The following is an 11,714-nucleotide window of genomic DNA, read 5'->3' as shown; positions in this document are numbered from 1 at the left end:
TCATTTGCTCAAATTGTAAAAATACATTTATAAAGTAATCATATATAAAACCTCCTGTTAACAGCTGCTAGGAAGATAGAAAGTTAATTTGGCATAGAAGCTAAATGACTTTTCTGAAATGTCTAAGGTACCCATTAACTCCTACAATTGTTACTTCGGCAAAACAGCTTCAAAACATGTGTGAGACATCGATACCAACGTTTAATAGCTGTTTTGGTAATTCCTGTCATGTTTTAATAATATCATATTTACAAAAAGAAAATACTTCATTTATGTATTGTGAAATGATCAGACTCGACACACTTAAAAAGGTTTTAGGGGCAGCTACCCGTATCTTATCCCTGGCTGCAATGGGTTTGGTTTTTGACAGAAGTGTCTCTGTTGTAGTCCAGACATGAATTGATGAGGGTTTGCAAAGATGGCGGTTTTAAGTAGTCAGACCGGAAGTGACATAGATTAACCGGAAGTGACCTTCTTCTGATGTCAGTTGAGGCCTCAGAACTGGATGTGATGTCATCCTAGGCATCGAAACCGGAAGTGTCACCTTCCTAGGTGCCAGAACCAGAAGTGACACCATCAACGTTGAGTCAAACAGGTTTTCCCGCAGCTGGTTTCAGAGATAACAGGAGATGGTTTAGTGCACCCCACCACCCACTGGCCTGCCGTGGAATTACCACATGTGTGTGACAGTATTTATTTATTTCATCAAATAACCAGAAAAATGTAATTAAGAATTATACTTTAGACAGTATGAACTACAACCATTTCATTGTTTTCTGCAATTACGACATTACAACTGGCAAAGCAGACTAGGCAGAATTGGTGAGCTGTCTCAGTGTGACACAACAATATCTGGTCAGTTTTCATTCTCACATTTTGTACAACAATCAATTTGCATACAGGCAATTATTGTGCATATGGACACTCAAAATGTACACATTTTTCTTGTTAAATTAACTATATGTTTTTAAAACATTACATTTCTTCCAATGAAATAAAGGTATTAAAGCTTTTTAATAAGAAGAAGAATAACAGAGAAAGCAATGCAAATACTTATTTCCACTTACTTAATATATGAATTGTTTCTTTCAATACATTTGTTTTTATTAGTGGTTTTTGCTAGATGTATGATTTGAACACTTACTGAGATGATTCACTGCATTTTGTATTTAAAGTGAAATGATCCTGTAATTTCATGAAAGAAAGTCAATAAAGCTGATTGGCTCATAATTAATTAGGTCTGCTTTTAAACTGCTGTTGCAAGCCAAGACTAGAAATCTTTGACAATATGCAACAATGATCAAAGGCATTCTTAGAATTTCTTAATGGGTTAGTGATCTGTGATGTTTTTTTCGCTCACTATGGAGTTTCAAAACTGTAAGTGTCCTCTTTAAACACAATAAAGAAATAAGGAAAATTTAAATATAATTAATGTTGTATATACATGTGCTTTTAATATCATTCTTGCTATAATATTGTAAGCATATTTGTAATTTTTCTTTTTTTCTTTTTAGGCAAATGTTTTAAATTCACTTTCTTGATTATTCTGTTTAATTTATTATACTTCACACACTCATTTACAGTAAGTAAGCTTAATCTATCTATCTATCTATCTATCTATCTATCTATCTATCTATCTATCTATCTATCTATCTATCTATCTATCTATCTATCTCAAATTTAACTCTTTCCTGTTTTACATGAGTTTCATGTTTTCTTTTTTATGCTAGGTCAAAGGTGCACATTACAGAAAAGAAAGATCACTTGGCTCAGACAGCTATGAGGTTAGTACATCTTTATTAAACATAAGATTTCTAAAAATAAATAATTATAAAGAGAAAAATATTTTATAATTATACATTATATACATATTTAATATAGTCGAAAAGGTTACACCATAACCATATCGTACTCTTTTTAAACGCATTGCATAATGTTTCATAGGTAACAAAGAAATGACTTAATGTGTATAAAACAGTCTACTTTCAGTACCTTAGGATATACTAGAAAAAGAAAATCTTTAACACATGAATTTAACAACAGTGTTTCTACATAGAATAGCCTTCTTTCTGAACAATACTTAAACGCTGTTGGTACTCTTAATTCTATTCATAGTAATTTAACTTTTATGTAAGATACAGTAGACCAGCAATCTTTTATGCATAAAAGTATAATACAAACTACTAAATTCATTAATTCGTAATGATTACCTAAAGATCTTTATGTTTTAGAAGTTAAAATGATTAGATTAAATTAGATTAGAGTAGATTAACTTTATTAATCGCATGGGACAAATCAGATGCATACAACAGCAGAAACATAAAAAACAACAATGCAGACTCACAGGACAAATAATACAGCCAATCAATAAATCAATCCATCAATCAACCGATAAGTAAATAAATAAATTAATTTAAATGGCATTAACAAGTTCAACAGGTGGAAGCATTGAATTGCCTGATAGCAGCTGGTTAGTACTCCTTGATGAAATGAGCCTGTGGCTAAAAGAGCTCCAGGTGAGTGCCTCCTGGAGAGGATAGGGGGGATTTTTCGTGATGTCATCCAACTTTACCATCATCCTGTTTTCCACGACAATCCGTTGTGTCCAGAGTTTACCCAGTGATGGAGCAGGCTTCCCTGATAAGTTTGTTAAGGCCTTGTGTTTTGTGTTTCTTTTGAGTTCAGGTTGCTTCCCCAGTTGACAGCAGTCTAGAACACCACACTGGCTACTATAAACTGATAAACGATTTCCATCAGTTTGCTGCACACATTGAAGACATGGGTCTCTTTAGGAAGAACAGTCTGCTCTGGCCCTTCTTGTACAGAAGCACTGTGTTGTCAGATGTTGATGAATATGTCAGTTACTGAATTTTGTACACTTTTTTAAAGTATGAGCTTAGCACTCTTATTTTGTAAAAGTAATGTGACAATCTGATTCATTCACCAAAAATGTTTTTTTTTATTTATATGTGATTCATTTTGGGATAATTTAATACATTTTTGTTGTAACTGTTGCTGTGATAGATATGAAATGAAACAGTAAATTCTAACTTCGGGTTTATACTTCACGCAATGCAACGCATGCTGCAGCGGACGCTCCTGCTACGCAAGCATTTTACTGTTTATACTTGCGCTTGTACTTTACCTAAATCTGGAAGAATCCACCAGGTGGTAGTGTGAGATATTATCACGGTGGGAACTGGTTCGGCTTCACTGTGTTGTGAATTGCCTGGAACACCCATTAAATTCCTATGACACCTTGCTGCAATATCTCTGAAAAGGATGTTTAATGATTAAATCCATCAATCCAGGGATCTGCCCATTCCAGCTAGCATTGGGCACAAGGCAGAAACAATCCATAGACAGGGCATCAGATCATCACACGGTGAATACAAGCACTCACATACACTAGCATAATTTTAGTGTCACCAAACCTACATATCCATGGAAGAAAACTGGAGCACACTGTGGAGACCCAGCAGGAAAACATGTAAACTCCAAGCAGGGAATACAAGCGACATGACTCCCTGCGAGACAGCAGTGCTACCGCTCCGCCACCGTGTCACCCCCATGTGTGTAATTATTAACAGTATTCATTATTTAAATGAAATTAACGATTTATCTGTAAAATGTAACATACATACTTTAATGCATTTCATCATGAAAGTGATATCAAGTATAAGTCTAAAGATTCTAAATTTGCAGAGAGTTGGAATATCATACATTTAATGTGTTCTGTGTGGTGATCTATTGCTGCTTGTCGCTGCTGTCAGGTCAGGAGGAAGTCCCAGAAGCTCATAGCGATTAAAAACTGGGATGATGTTTACGACGGTCTGCTTTAATGATAAAGTAAAGTATGAGGTAAAAGTGGACATTTCGAGATTAAAGCCGAAATTTCCACTTTAACTACAAAATACACCTTTTCACCATGTCTCTGTGGCTGTACATTCTGTTGCTGTTGTGAAGTTGCAAAAAACAAAGACGGCACAAAAGATGGCATGTGAGACTTATAAAATGTATTGTGTCATTATGATGGGGAATATGCAATGCTTAAATATAATAGATAGATAGATAGATAAATAGCACCACAAATGCATCTGTATGTCTGCATTTTGCTTCACCACATCGAACCATTCGTCAAATATAACAGTTTCTACCCTGTTGCTATTAGAACACTGAATGCCACCTAATCACCTCCAATGCAGCAGTGCAATAGATGACATCTTGTGCAATAGTATTCATGTGCAATTAAGGTCTTATGTTGAATGTTTGTGTTCTACCTTATTTCTTCTTATTCTTTATCCTTTTTTTAATTATATTTTATTTATATTTTGACACCACAGGGACTGCACTTAATTTCGTTGTATTTGTTACAATGCCAATAAAGATATTCTGATTCTGAAACATCGAAGAGCGCACATCGATCCCGTAGGATCAGCATAGCGACTTTCTGTCACATGTAGATAGTAAACAGAGACTCTGATGTCACATTCCAACTTTTATCACACTGCGGCCCCCGACTTTTTGCTGATACTCAACTCGCACATGCGTCACATTAATTTCTGAGGACGTGCTCAGAGGACGCATCAAATAAATGAACGCTGGAAACATGTGGCAGCCATAATGCTTGCACGTACATGTTCTGAGTGTAAAGTATAAACAAGCCCTTAGACTTAAACTTAAAAAGTCTATTTGTACTTATGTTGTGATCAAAAAATAACTGCTCCTAGAGAATTAAATTAGTAAGCATGAAAACCAGTGTCCAAAACATAATTAACATGTTAGTAAGAATGCAAAACTATCTAACATTAGCATACACATAACACAAATATCTGTTTTAAAGATCCAAATTGACTCCTCTCAAAAGTGAAAATTAGCAAACATACAGTAAAAGTAGAAGATATAAGCAAATTGTAACCAATAAAGAAAAAACAATTCACTAACAGATGAACTATAAAGCTTGCAGTGAATTAGAGGAATATAGAAAATAAACCACTAGGCATGCAGCATCCTTGGGAATAAAAAGTCATATTCAGGCTAACCTACCATAAATGGCCATCTTTCTATTCCTTGCCTCCAGCTATAATGGTAGGGAAAAAACTTGTGCCCATTGTTTTCCGATAGGGGGCGATAGCTCCCTGTTTGGAATAAGTTCTTTTTAATTGCGCCGTTTTAAGTAACCTGAACCTAAATAGATATATTATAATAAGGTGATATCCCTCCCATAGTGATATGGCGGTAAGAAATCACATAAGCGAAGATAACTTAGCTTTCTTTAATGACGATTTACGCAGCATAACAGACAAGAAAGCCATAGCAAGACTATTATTGAAGTGGGATCTCGATGTATACAGTTTGCTATTTTCGTCGCTGCACTGGAAGGATTTTCAGGATCTCCCATTCATTCGTCGGCTTCAAAGGTGTGCTGGGCAATGTTCCAAGGTTTTATACTTTTTCTCCATGTGTAGGCCCTTACTTAGGTAAATCATGCCATTCCAAACAAGGCAAAGAGAGGATCCAATATCATGCTGACTCTGTCACACAGAAATAGTACAATGCTCATTTTTGTAGTTGTCCCTTTCATGTCTTCTAATGCTTGCCTAGCAGTTCTAAATGATGAGCTATCCATCCATCCATCCATTTTCCAACCCGCTGAATCCGAATACAGGGTCACGGGGGTCTGCTGGAGCCAATCCCAGCCAACACAGGGCACAAGGCAGGAACCAATCCCGGGCAGGGTGCCAACCCACCGCAGGACACACACAAACACACCCACACACCAAGCACACACTAGGGCCAATTTAGAATTGCCAATCCACCTAACCTGCATGTCTTTGGACTGTGGGAGGAAACCGGAGCGCCCGGAGGAAACCCACGCAGACACGGGGAGTACATGCAAACTCCACGCAGGGAGGACCCGGGAAGTGAACCCAGGTCCCCAGATCACCCAACTGCGAGGCAGCAGCGCTACCCACTGCGCCACCGTGCCGCCCAATGATGAGCTACTGTGTGCTAAATCTGGCCTTTAGCTGTACATGTGAGAAGAAGCAGATTTATAATATTTGCACAGAGCACAGTGACATTAAACTTATATTCTGATTATACCCATTATTATACATGTATGACTAAGATACAATATCTAGGAATATTCACTATTCTATAGAGCTTGCAATAAATTAATCCCTGTGATGGTTCTAAACACGTTCTCATGCTGTTTGTTTATTAATTCCTTTTAAGTACTCATACAAAACTGCTCTGCGGGTTGTTTACGTCAAGACATATACAAGAATTCTTTCTAACATCTAGCATTAGCTGCCAAATTATACAAAGTTAAATATTGCGTATTCTAGTTCACTAGTTAATATTTCGAGTTTATAGCTCAAGATACCAAATTTTGATTCATGCAACCCAACAGTGGAAACTATAAGTTCAGAAAATGCACACTGTGGTGGGCTAAGAGCTGCAGTACTGCAGTAGCTCCAGGAATATGAATTTGATATTTTTTTTATATAATTGGATAGGCTTCAGCTCCATATAATCCGGTAGAAGAAGAAATAGGTCTTGTAGATCGACATTTATTGCAGATTATTGGACCGTGGAATCGGATAAACCAACCATGAAAATGATCATAATTATGTTTATATTCGCAAATCTAAATATATACAGTGATTTATTAATTTGACTGTTGTAATTACTGATGTTTACTGTTTTACTGTTCCTAATACTATTTTACCACCAGGAGAATAATAACTGGAATAAGTAGACAGTTCTCACTGGAGACAGATCATGCAAACATCTTATCATGTGTGAATTTCTGCTGTATTATATCACATTTATTAGGCTTTAGATTAAATATTATATATTATATGCCCTCAAAACTGCTGCAGTTACCCCAATCCTTAAAAAACCTGATCTGGATCCTTCTTCTCTCTCCAATTACAGGCCTATCTCTAAGGTGATGGAACGCGTGGTTGCTACACAACTCCATACTTTTCTTCTAGATAATACACTCTATGAGCCTTTTCAGTCTGGCTTTTGTACACACCACAGCACTGAGACAGCTCTTCTCTGTGTAGTCAATGATCTTCTCCGGTCTGCAGATTGCGGTTCCCTTAATATTCTCCTCCTTCTTGACTTAAGTGCAGCATTTGACACTGTTAACCATGAAATCCTCCTGTCACGTCTCTCTGCTGTAGGCATCTCTGGCTTAGCCCTTCAATGGCTCACATCATATCTTTCTAATAGGCAACAGTTTGACACACTCTGCCTATATAAGTCCTCCACCTCTCCTGTGTCGCATGGTGTCCCTCAGGGTTCAGACCTTGGGCCATTACTTTTTCTACTTTATATCCTTCCTTTGGGTCAAATTATTATTCGCAGACATGGCCTTAACTTCCACTGTTATGCAGACGATATACAGTTATATCTTAGTACAGACTCCCCTACAGATTCACCTCCCAGCACACTCACGGAATGCATCACTGATCTTAAGCTATGGATGGAAAATAACTTTCTCAAACTTAATGCCAATAAAACTGAAGTGTTACTGGTAGGTCCAAAATCCCAACTTTCTAAGGCATTCAATTTCTCTATTTCTGTTGATGGTACACTTGTCAAACCTGCTCCTGTTGTCAGAAATCTTGGTGTTTTGCTTGATTCATCACTTAACTTTGAGTTACATATTAGGTCTCTTTCCAAAATTTCATTCTATCATCTCCGTAACATCGCCCGCCTCCGTCCATTTCTGTCCTTGTCTGATGCTCAAACTCTGGTTCATTGTTTCATAATGTCTTGTATTGATTACTGTAATTCCCTCTTCATTGGCCTCCCTGCAAAATTTATACAGAAGCTACAGTATATTCAGAACTCTGCAGCTAAAGTCTTCACCCACACAAAGCGTTTTGCTCACATCTCTCCTGTTCTCTCCCAGCTTCACTGGTTACTGGTTCCATCAAGGATTAAATTCAAGATTCTGCTTCTCACCTTCAAAGTCCTACATAACCTTGCCCCCCTCTACCTCACTCAGCTACTAGCTCCTTACACTCCTTGTCGCTCTCTCAGGTCCTCGTGCAGTAATCTCCTTACTGTCCCACGCACCAGACTCTCCACCTTGGGTGGCAGGTCCTTCAGTGATATAGCCCCTCAACTCTGGAACTCTCTTCCTCAGTCTCTTTGAGATTGCTCCTATTTCTGCACTTTTAAATTGCAACTGAAAACTTTCCTTTTCTACGAACTTTTGTTATCTGTATAATTTCTTTTTTTTTACTCTGTATGTAAAGCGACCTTGGGTTTGTGAAAGGCACTTAATAAATATAACTATTATTATTGTTATTATTAAATATTCCATCAACTCTTGAACTAAGCCTTCACTTGTAGAAAACGTAAAAAAAATGGATTTTACCAAGAGTAGAAAATATACATATTTTATGTGCACTCTTAAAGATAATATGATCATTTTGTGAAAAGGAGTAACTTTGATCCCTCGTACCCTATTAAGGGTTGAACCCCTGGGGTCAACTGATGTGGTAGACAAAGCTTCAAGTCTTTCTGATAATTTTTGCTGCAGACACCTATTGGTTTACATTTTATCATAAGGGTGTAATTTCTTTCACAAAATAATATCCAAAAATTGCTTAAAAATTAAGGATTTTCAGTCTAGAGTGCCAAAAATAAGTGGCAATCCCAAAAGGTCAATGTCTAGCATAACTAGACATCAAAATGAGTCAAACAGTATTTCATAAGTGGGGGTTTTAGCATACCTGGAAGAGCTGGACAAAAAACGGAATGGATTTCAAAGTATTCATAAGTAATTCTTTATAAACACAATATAATAGTTATAGACTGTTAAAAGATAGAATTAATTACTATGCCACACTCTAGACTCCATAAATGAAATTCTCAGTTTTTCCACTGTTAAAATAGTACTTACAGTAGCAAAGTAATAGTGTCAACAGTAGCAAATAAAAAAGATGCAATAAAACAAATTAGCTTGTGTAGCAAGCTTGCAACATTAAAATAAATTTACTGCACTCCTAGTGACACTCGGGATTTCCACTACACTGGGAGGCCAACTGATCCTAGTGCAGCTGCACAATAAGAATACTTTTATCGTAATAGTAGCAATATTTTATAAATCTTTTCAGGGTTCAATGGCCAACACTTGTCATTGTTTAACCCACTCACCACAAATCCCAGACCAGCACTCAGTGAGCAGCAATGAAGAAAAGAAAATGTGTATTTAAATATTTACAGACAAGACAAATACTTTCTAACTTACATTCCCCCACCCCACCCCCAAACAACAAATTCTTTGCCAGAACAAAGTCATAAATTAACAAATTAGGGTGCAAGATGTAATTGCCAGAGGAAACCAGTTTCCCCAAAAATTCCACAGTCTGGTTTTACTTTCCTTAAGGTTGCAAGATGGTGATGGAAGATGGAAGCAAGACCGAATACACAGCTAACTGACACCAATAATAGTAATGTTCTGTTGTACCAGAAATGCATTTGGATGCACCAGAACAAATACAAACAAAAAGTTTGTCTTCTGAGGCACATCTCGCTTGTAACTCTAGACAAAAAAAATCCAACTTCCATCAGATGGTTCTTGTTTGCAAATTTCCTGTGCTAGAACCCTGTTGCTCCTTGCGTCACCTCCAGATGTCCCTCTCCACATACCTTTCCAAGTTAAATCCCCTTTAGGCCAACTGTCCTGTCAGCACAGTGTCTCCTCTTTAAAAGTGCAATTCCCCAATATGAGGCAAACCCCCATCAACCCATTTTCCCAGGTATACATTTAAGAAGAGGACATACTAACAAAAGGCCAATAGTACATGTGGCACTCACTACAAACCATGTGCAATTATTAAATACTTCATACATAAAACATATGGTTAATGCAATTGAAGCATATACATTTTATCTTTTTTTTTCAACAGGGTTTTGGAGGGTTTGGAGCTCAACGTATAATACAGCCTTTATACAGAAGAATTCCATATCCAGTTCCATATCCAGTTATAAGACGAAGACTCATCGCTCCAATGCCACCAGTTGTTCTTCCTCCTCTTGTTCCTCCACCTCGTCCCGTACCACCTGCTCCACCCCCTCCTGTTTTTATACGGCCTTTACCTGTCCCACAACCTCCTCGTCTCCCACCAATTGTTATCCCCCCTCCACCCATTCCACCACCACAACCACCAGCTTTGCCTCCTATTATCATAATAACTGATTCTGGAGCAGCACCAGCAGGTTCTGTATCAGGTTCTGTACCAGGTTCTGCACCCAGTCTAGCACCAAGTCCTGCACCAGGTCCTCCACCTACTATTCCAATACCCTTTCCTTATCCAGTGCCAGGGCCTGCTCCAGTTCCACCTCCTTCTCCAGCTCCTAGTCCTATTCCAGGGCCGGCCCCAGCACCCCCACCTATAATTATAATTCCTCCACCTGCTGATCCTGGCCCTCCTGATTCTGGAACTTTAATCATCGTTCCACCTCCTGTGGTTGGCTTGTCTGGGTCAGGTGCTAATGGTGCTGGTGGAATGGCTGCCTTTTATGGTTTTGGGGGTGGAGGTGCTGGTGGTGGTGGAGGGGGAAGAGGTAATGGAGGAGGTGGTGCAGCTGGAGGTGGTGCAGGTGGAAGTGGAGGAAATGGAGGGGGGTGGGGAGGAGGAGGTGGTGGAGCTGGAGGTGGTAGAGGAGGTGGGGGTGGAGGTAATGGGGGAGGGTGGGGTGGAGGAGGTGGTGGACCTGGAGGTGGTAGAGGAGGTGGGGGTGGAGGTAATGGGGGAGGTGGGGGTGGAGGTAATGGGGGAGGGTGGGGTGGAGGAGGAGGTGGACCTGGAGGTGGGGGTGGAGGTAATGGTGGAGGAGGTGGACCTGGAAGTGGTAGAGGGGGTGGGGGTGGAGGTAATGGGGGAGGGTGGGGTGGAGGAGGAGGTGGACCTGGAGGTGGTAGAGGAGGTAATGGGGGAGGGTGGGGTGGAGGAGGAGGTGGACCTGGAGGTGGGGGTGGAGGTAATGGGGGAGGGTGGGGTGGAGGAGGAGGTGGACCTGGAGGTGGTAGAGGAGGTGGTGGTGGAGGTAATGGGGGAGGGTGGGGTGGAGGAGGAGGTGGACCTGGAGGTGGGGGGGGAGGTAATGGGGGGGGGTGGGGTGGAGGAGGAGGTGGACCTGGAGGTGGGGGTGGAGGTAATGGGGGAGGGTGGGGTGGAGGAGGAGGTGGACCTGGAGGTGGGGGTGGAGGTAATGGTGGAGGAGGTGGACCTGGAGGTGGTAGAGGGGGTGGGGGTGGAGGTAATGGGGGGGGGGGGGGGTGGAGGAGGAGGTGGACCTGGAGGTGGTAGAGGAGGTGGGGGTGGAGGTAATGGGGGAGGGTGGGGTGGAGGAGGAGGTGGACCTGGAGGTGGGGGTGGAGGTAATGGGGGAGGGTGGGGTGGAGGAGGAGGTGGACCTGGAGGTGGGGGTGGAGGTAATGGGGGAGGGTGGGGTGGAGGAGGAGGTGGACCTGGAGGTGGGGGTGGAGGTAATGGGAGAGGGTGGGGTGGAGGAGGAGGTGGACCTGGAGGTGGTAGAGGGGGTGGGGGTGGATGGTGGATAGAAGGTAGGGGAGGAGGTGGAGGAGCTGGTGGTGGTGCAGGCGGTAGTGGAAGTGGGGCTGGAGGTAATGGAGGAGGTGGGGCAGGTGGAGCAGGTTTTGGAGCTGTGGGAGGTAAGGG

The 11,714-nt window shown here is 40.6% G+C and overlaps 1 protein-coding gene across 1 annotated transcript; it reads left to right on the top strand.

Annotated features, from left to right (window-relative positions):
* Positions 1-1,520: 1,520 nt before the first annotated feature.
* Positions 1,521-10,888, top strand: LOC127528017 (uncharacterized). Its single transcript, XM_051928565.1, has 4 exons — positions 1,521-1,582; positions 1,731-1,784; positions 9,939-10,813; positions 10,870-10,888. The coding sequence occupies exons 3-4, from the start codon at positions 10,041-10,043 to the stop codon at positions 10,886-10,888; spliced, it is 792 nt and encodes a 263-aa protein (XP_051784525.1). The 5' UTR covers positions 1,521-1,582; positions 1,731-1,784; positions 9,939-10,040.
* Positions 10,889-11,714: the final 826 nt, after the last annotated feature.

Source organism: Erpetoichthys calabaricus, chromosome 5 (genome assembly GCF_900747795.2).
Source record: "Erpetoichthys calabaricus chromosome 5, fErpCal1.3, whole genome shotgun sequence".
NCBI classification, from domain to species: Eukaryota; Metazoa; Chordata; class Cladistia; order Polypteriformes; family Polypteridae; genus Erpetoichthys; species Erpetoichthys calabaricus.
Note: the sequence above shows the minus strand (reverse complement) of the source record. Positions and strands in the feature narration are given on the sequence as shown.

Coding starts and splice junctions, on each gene's coding strand:
- LOC127528017 (XM_051928565.1), top strand. CDS start 10,041: ATGCCACCAGTTGTTCTTCCTCCTCTTGTTCCTCCACCTCGTCCCGTA.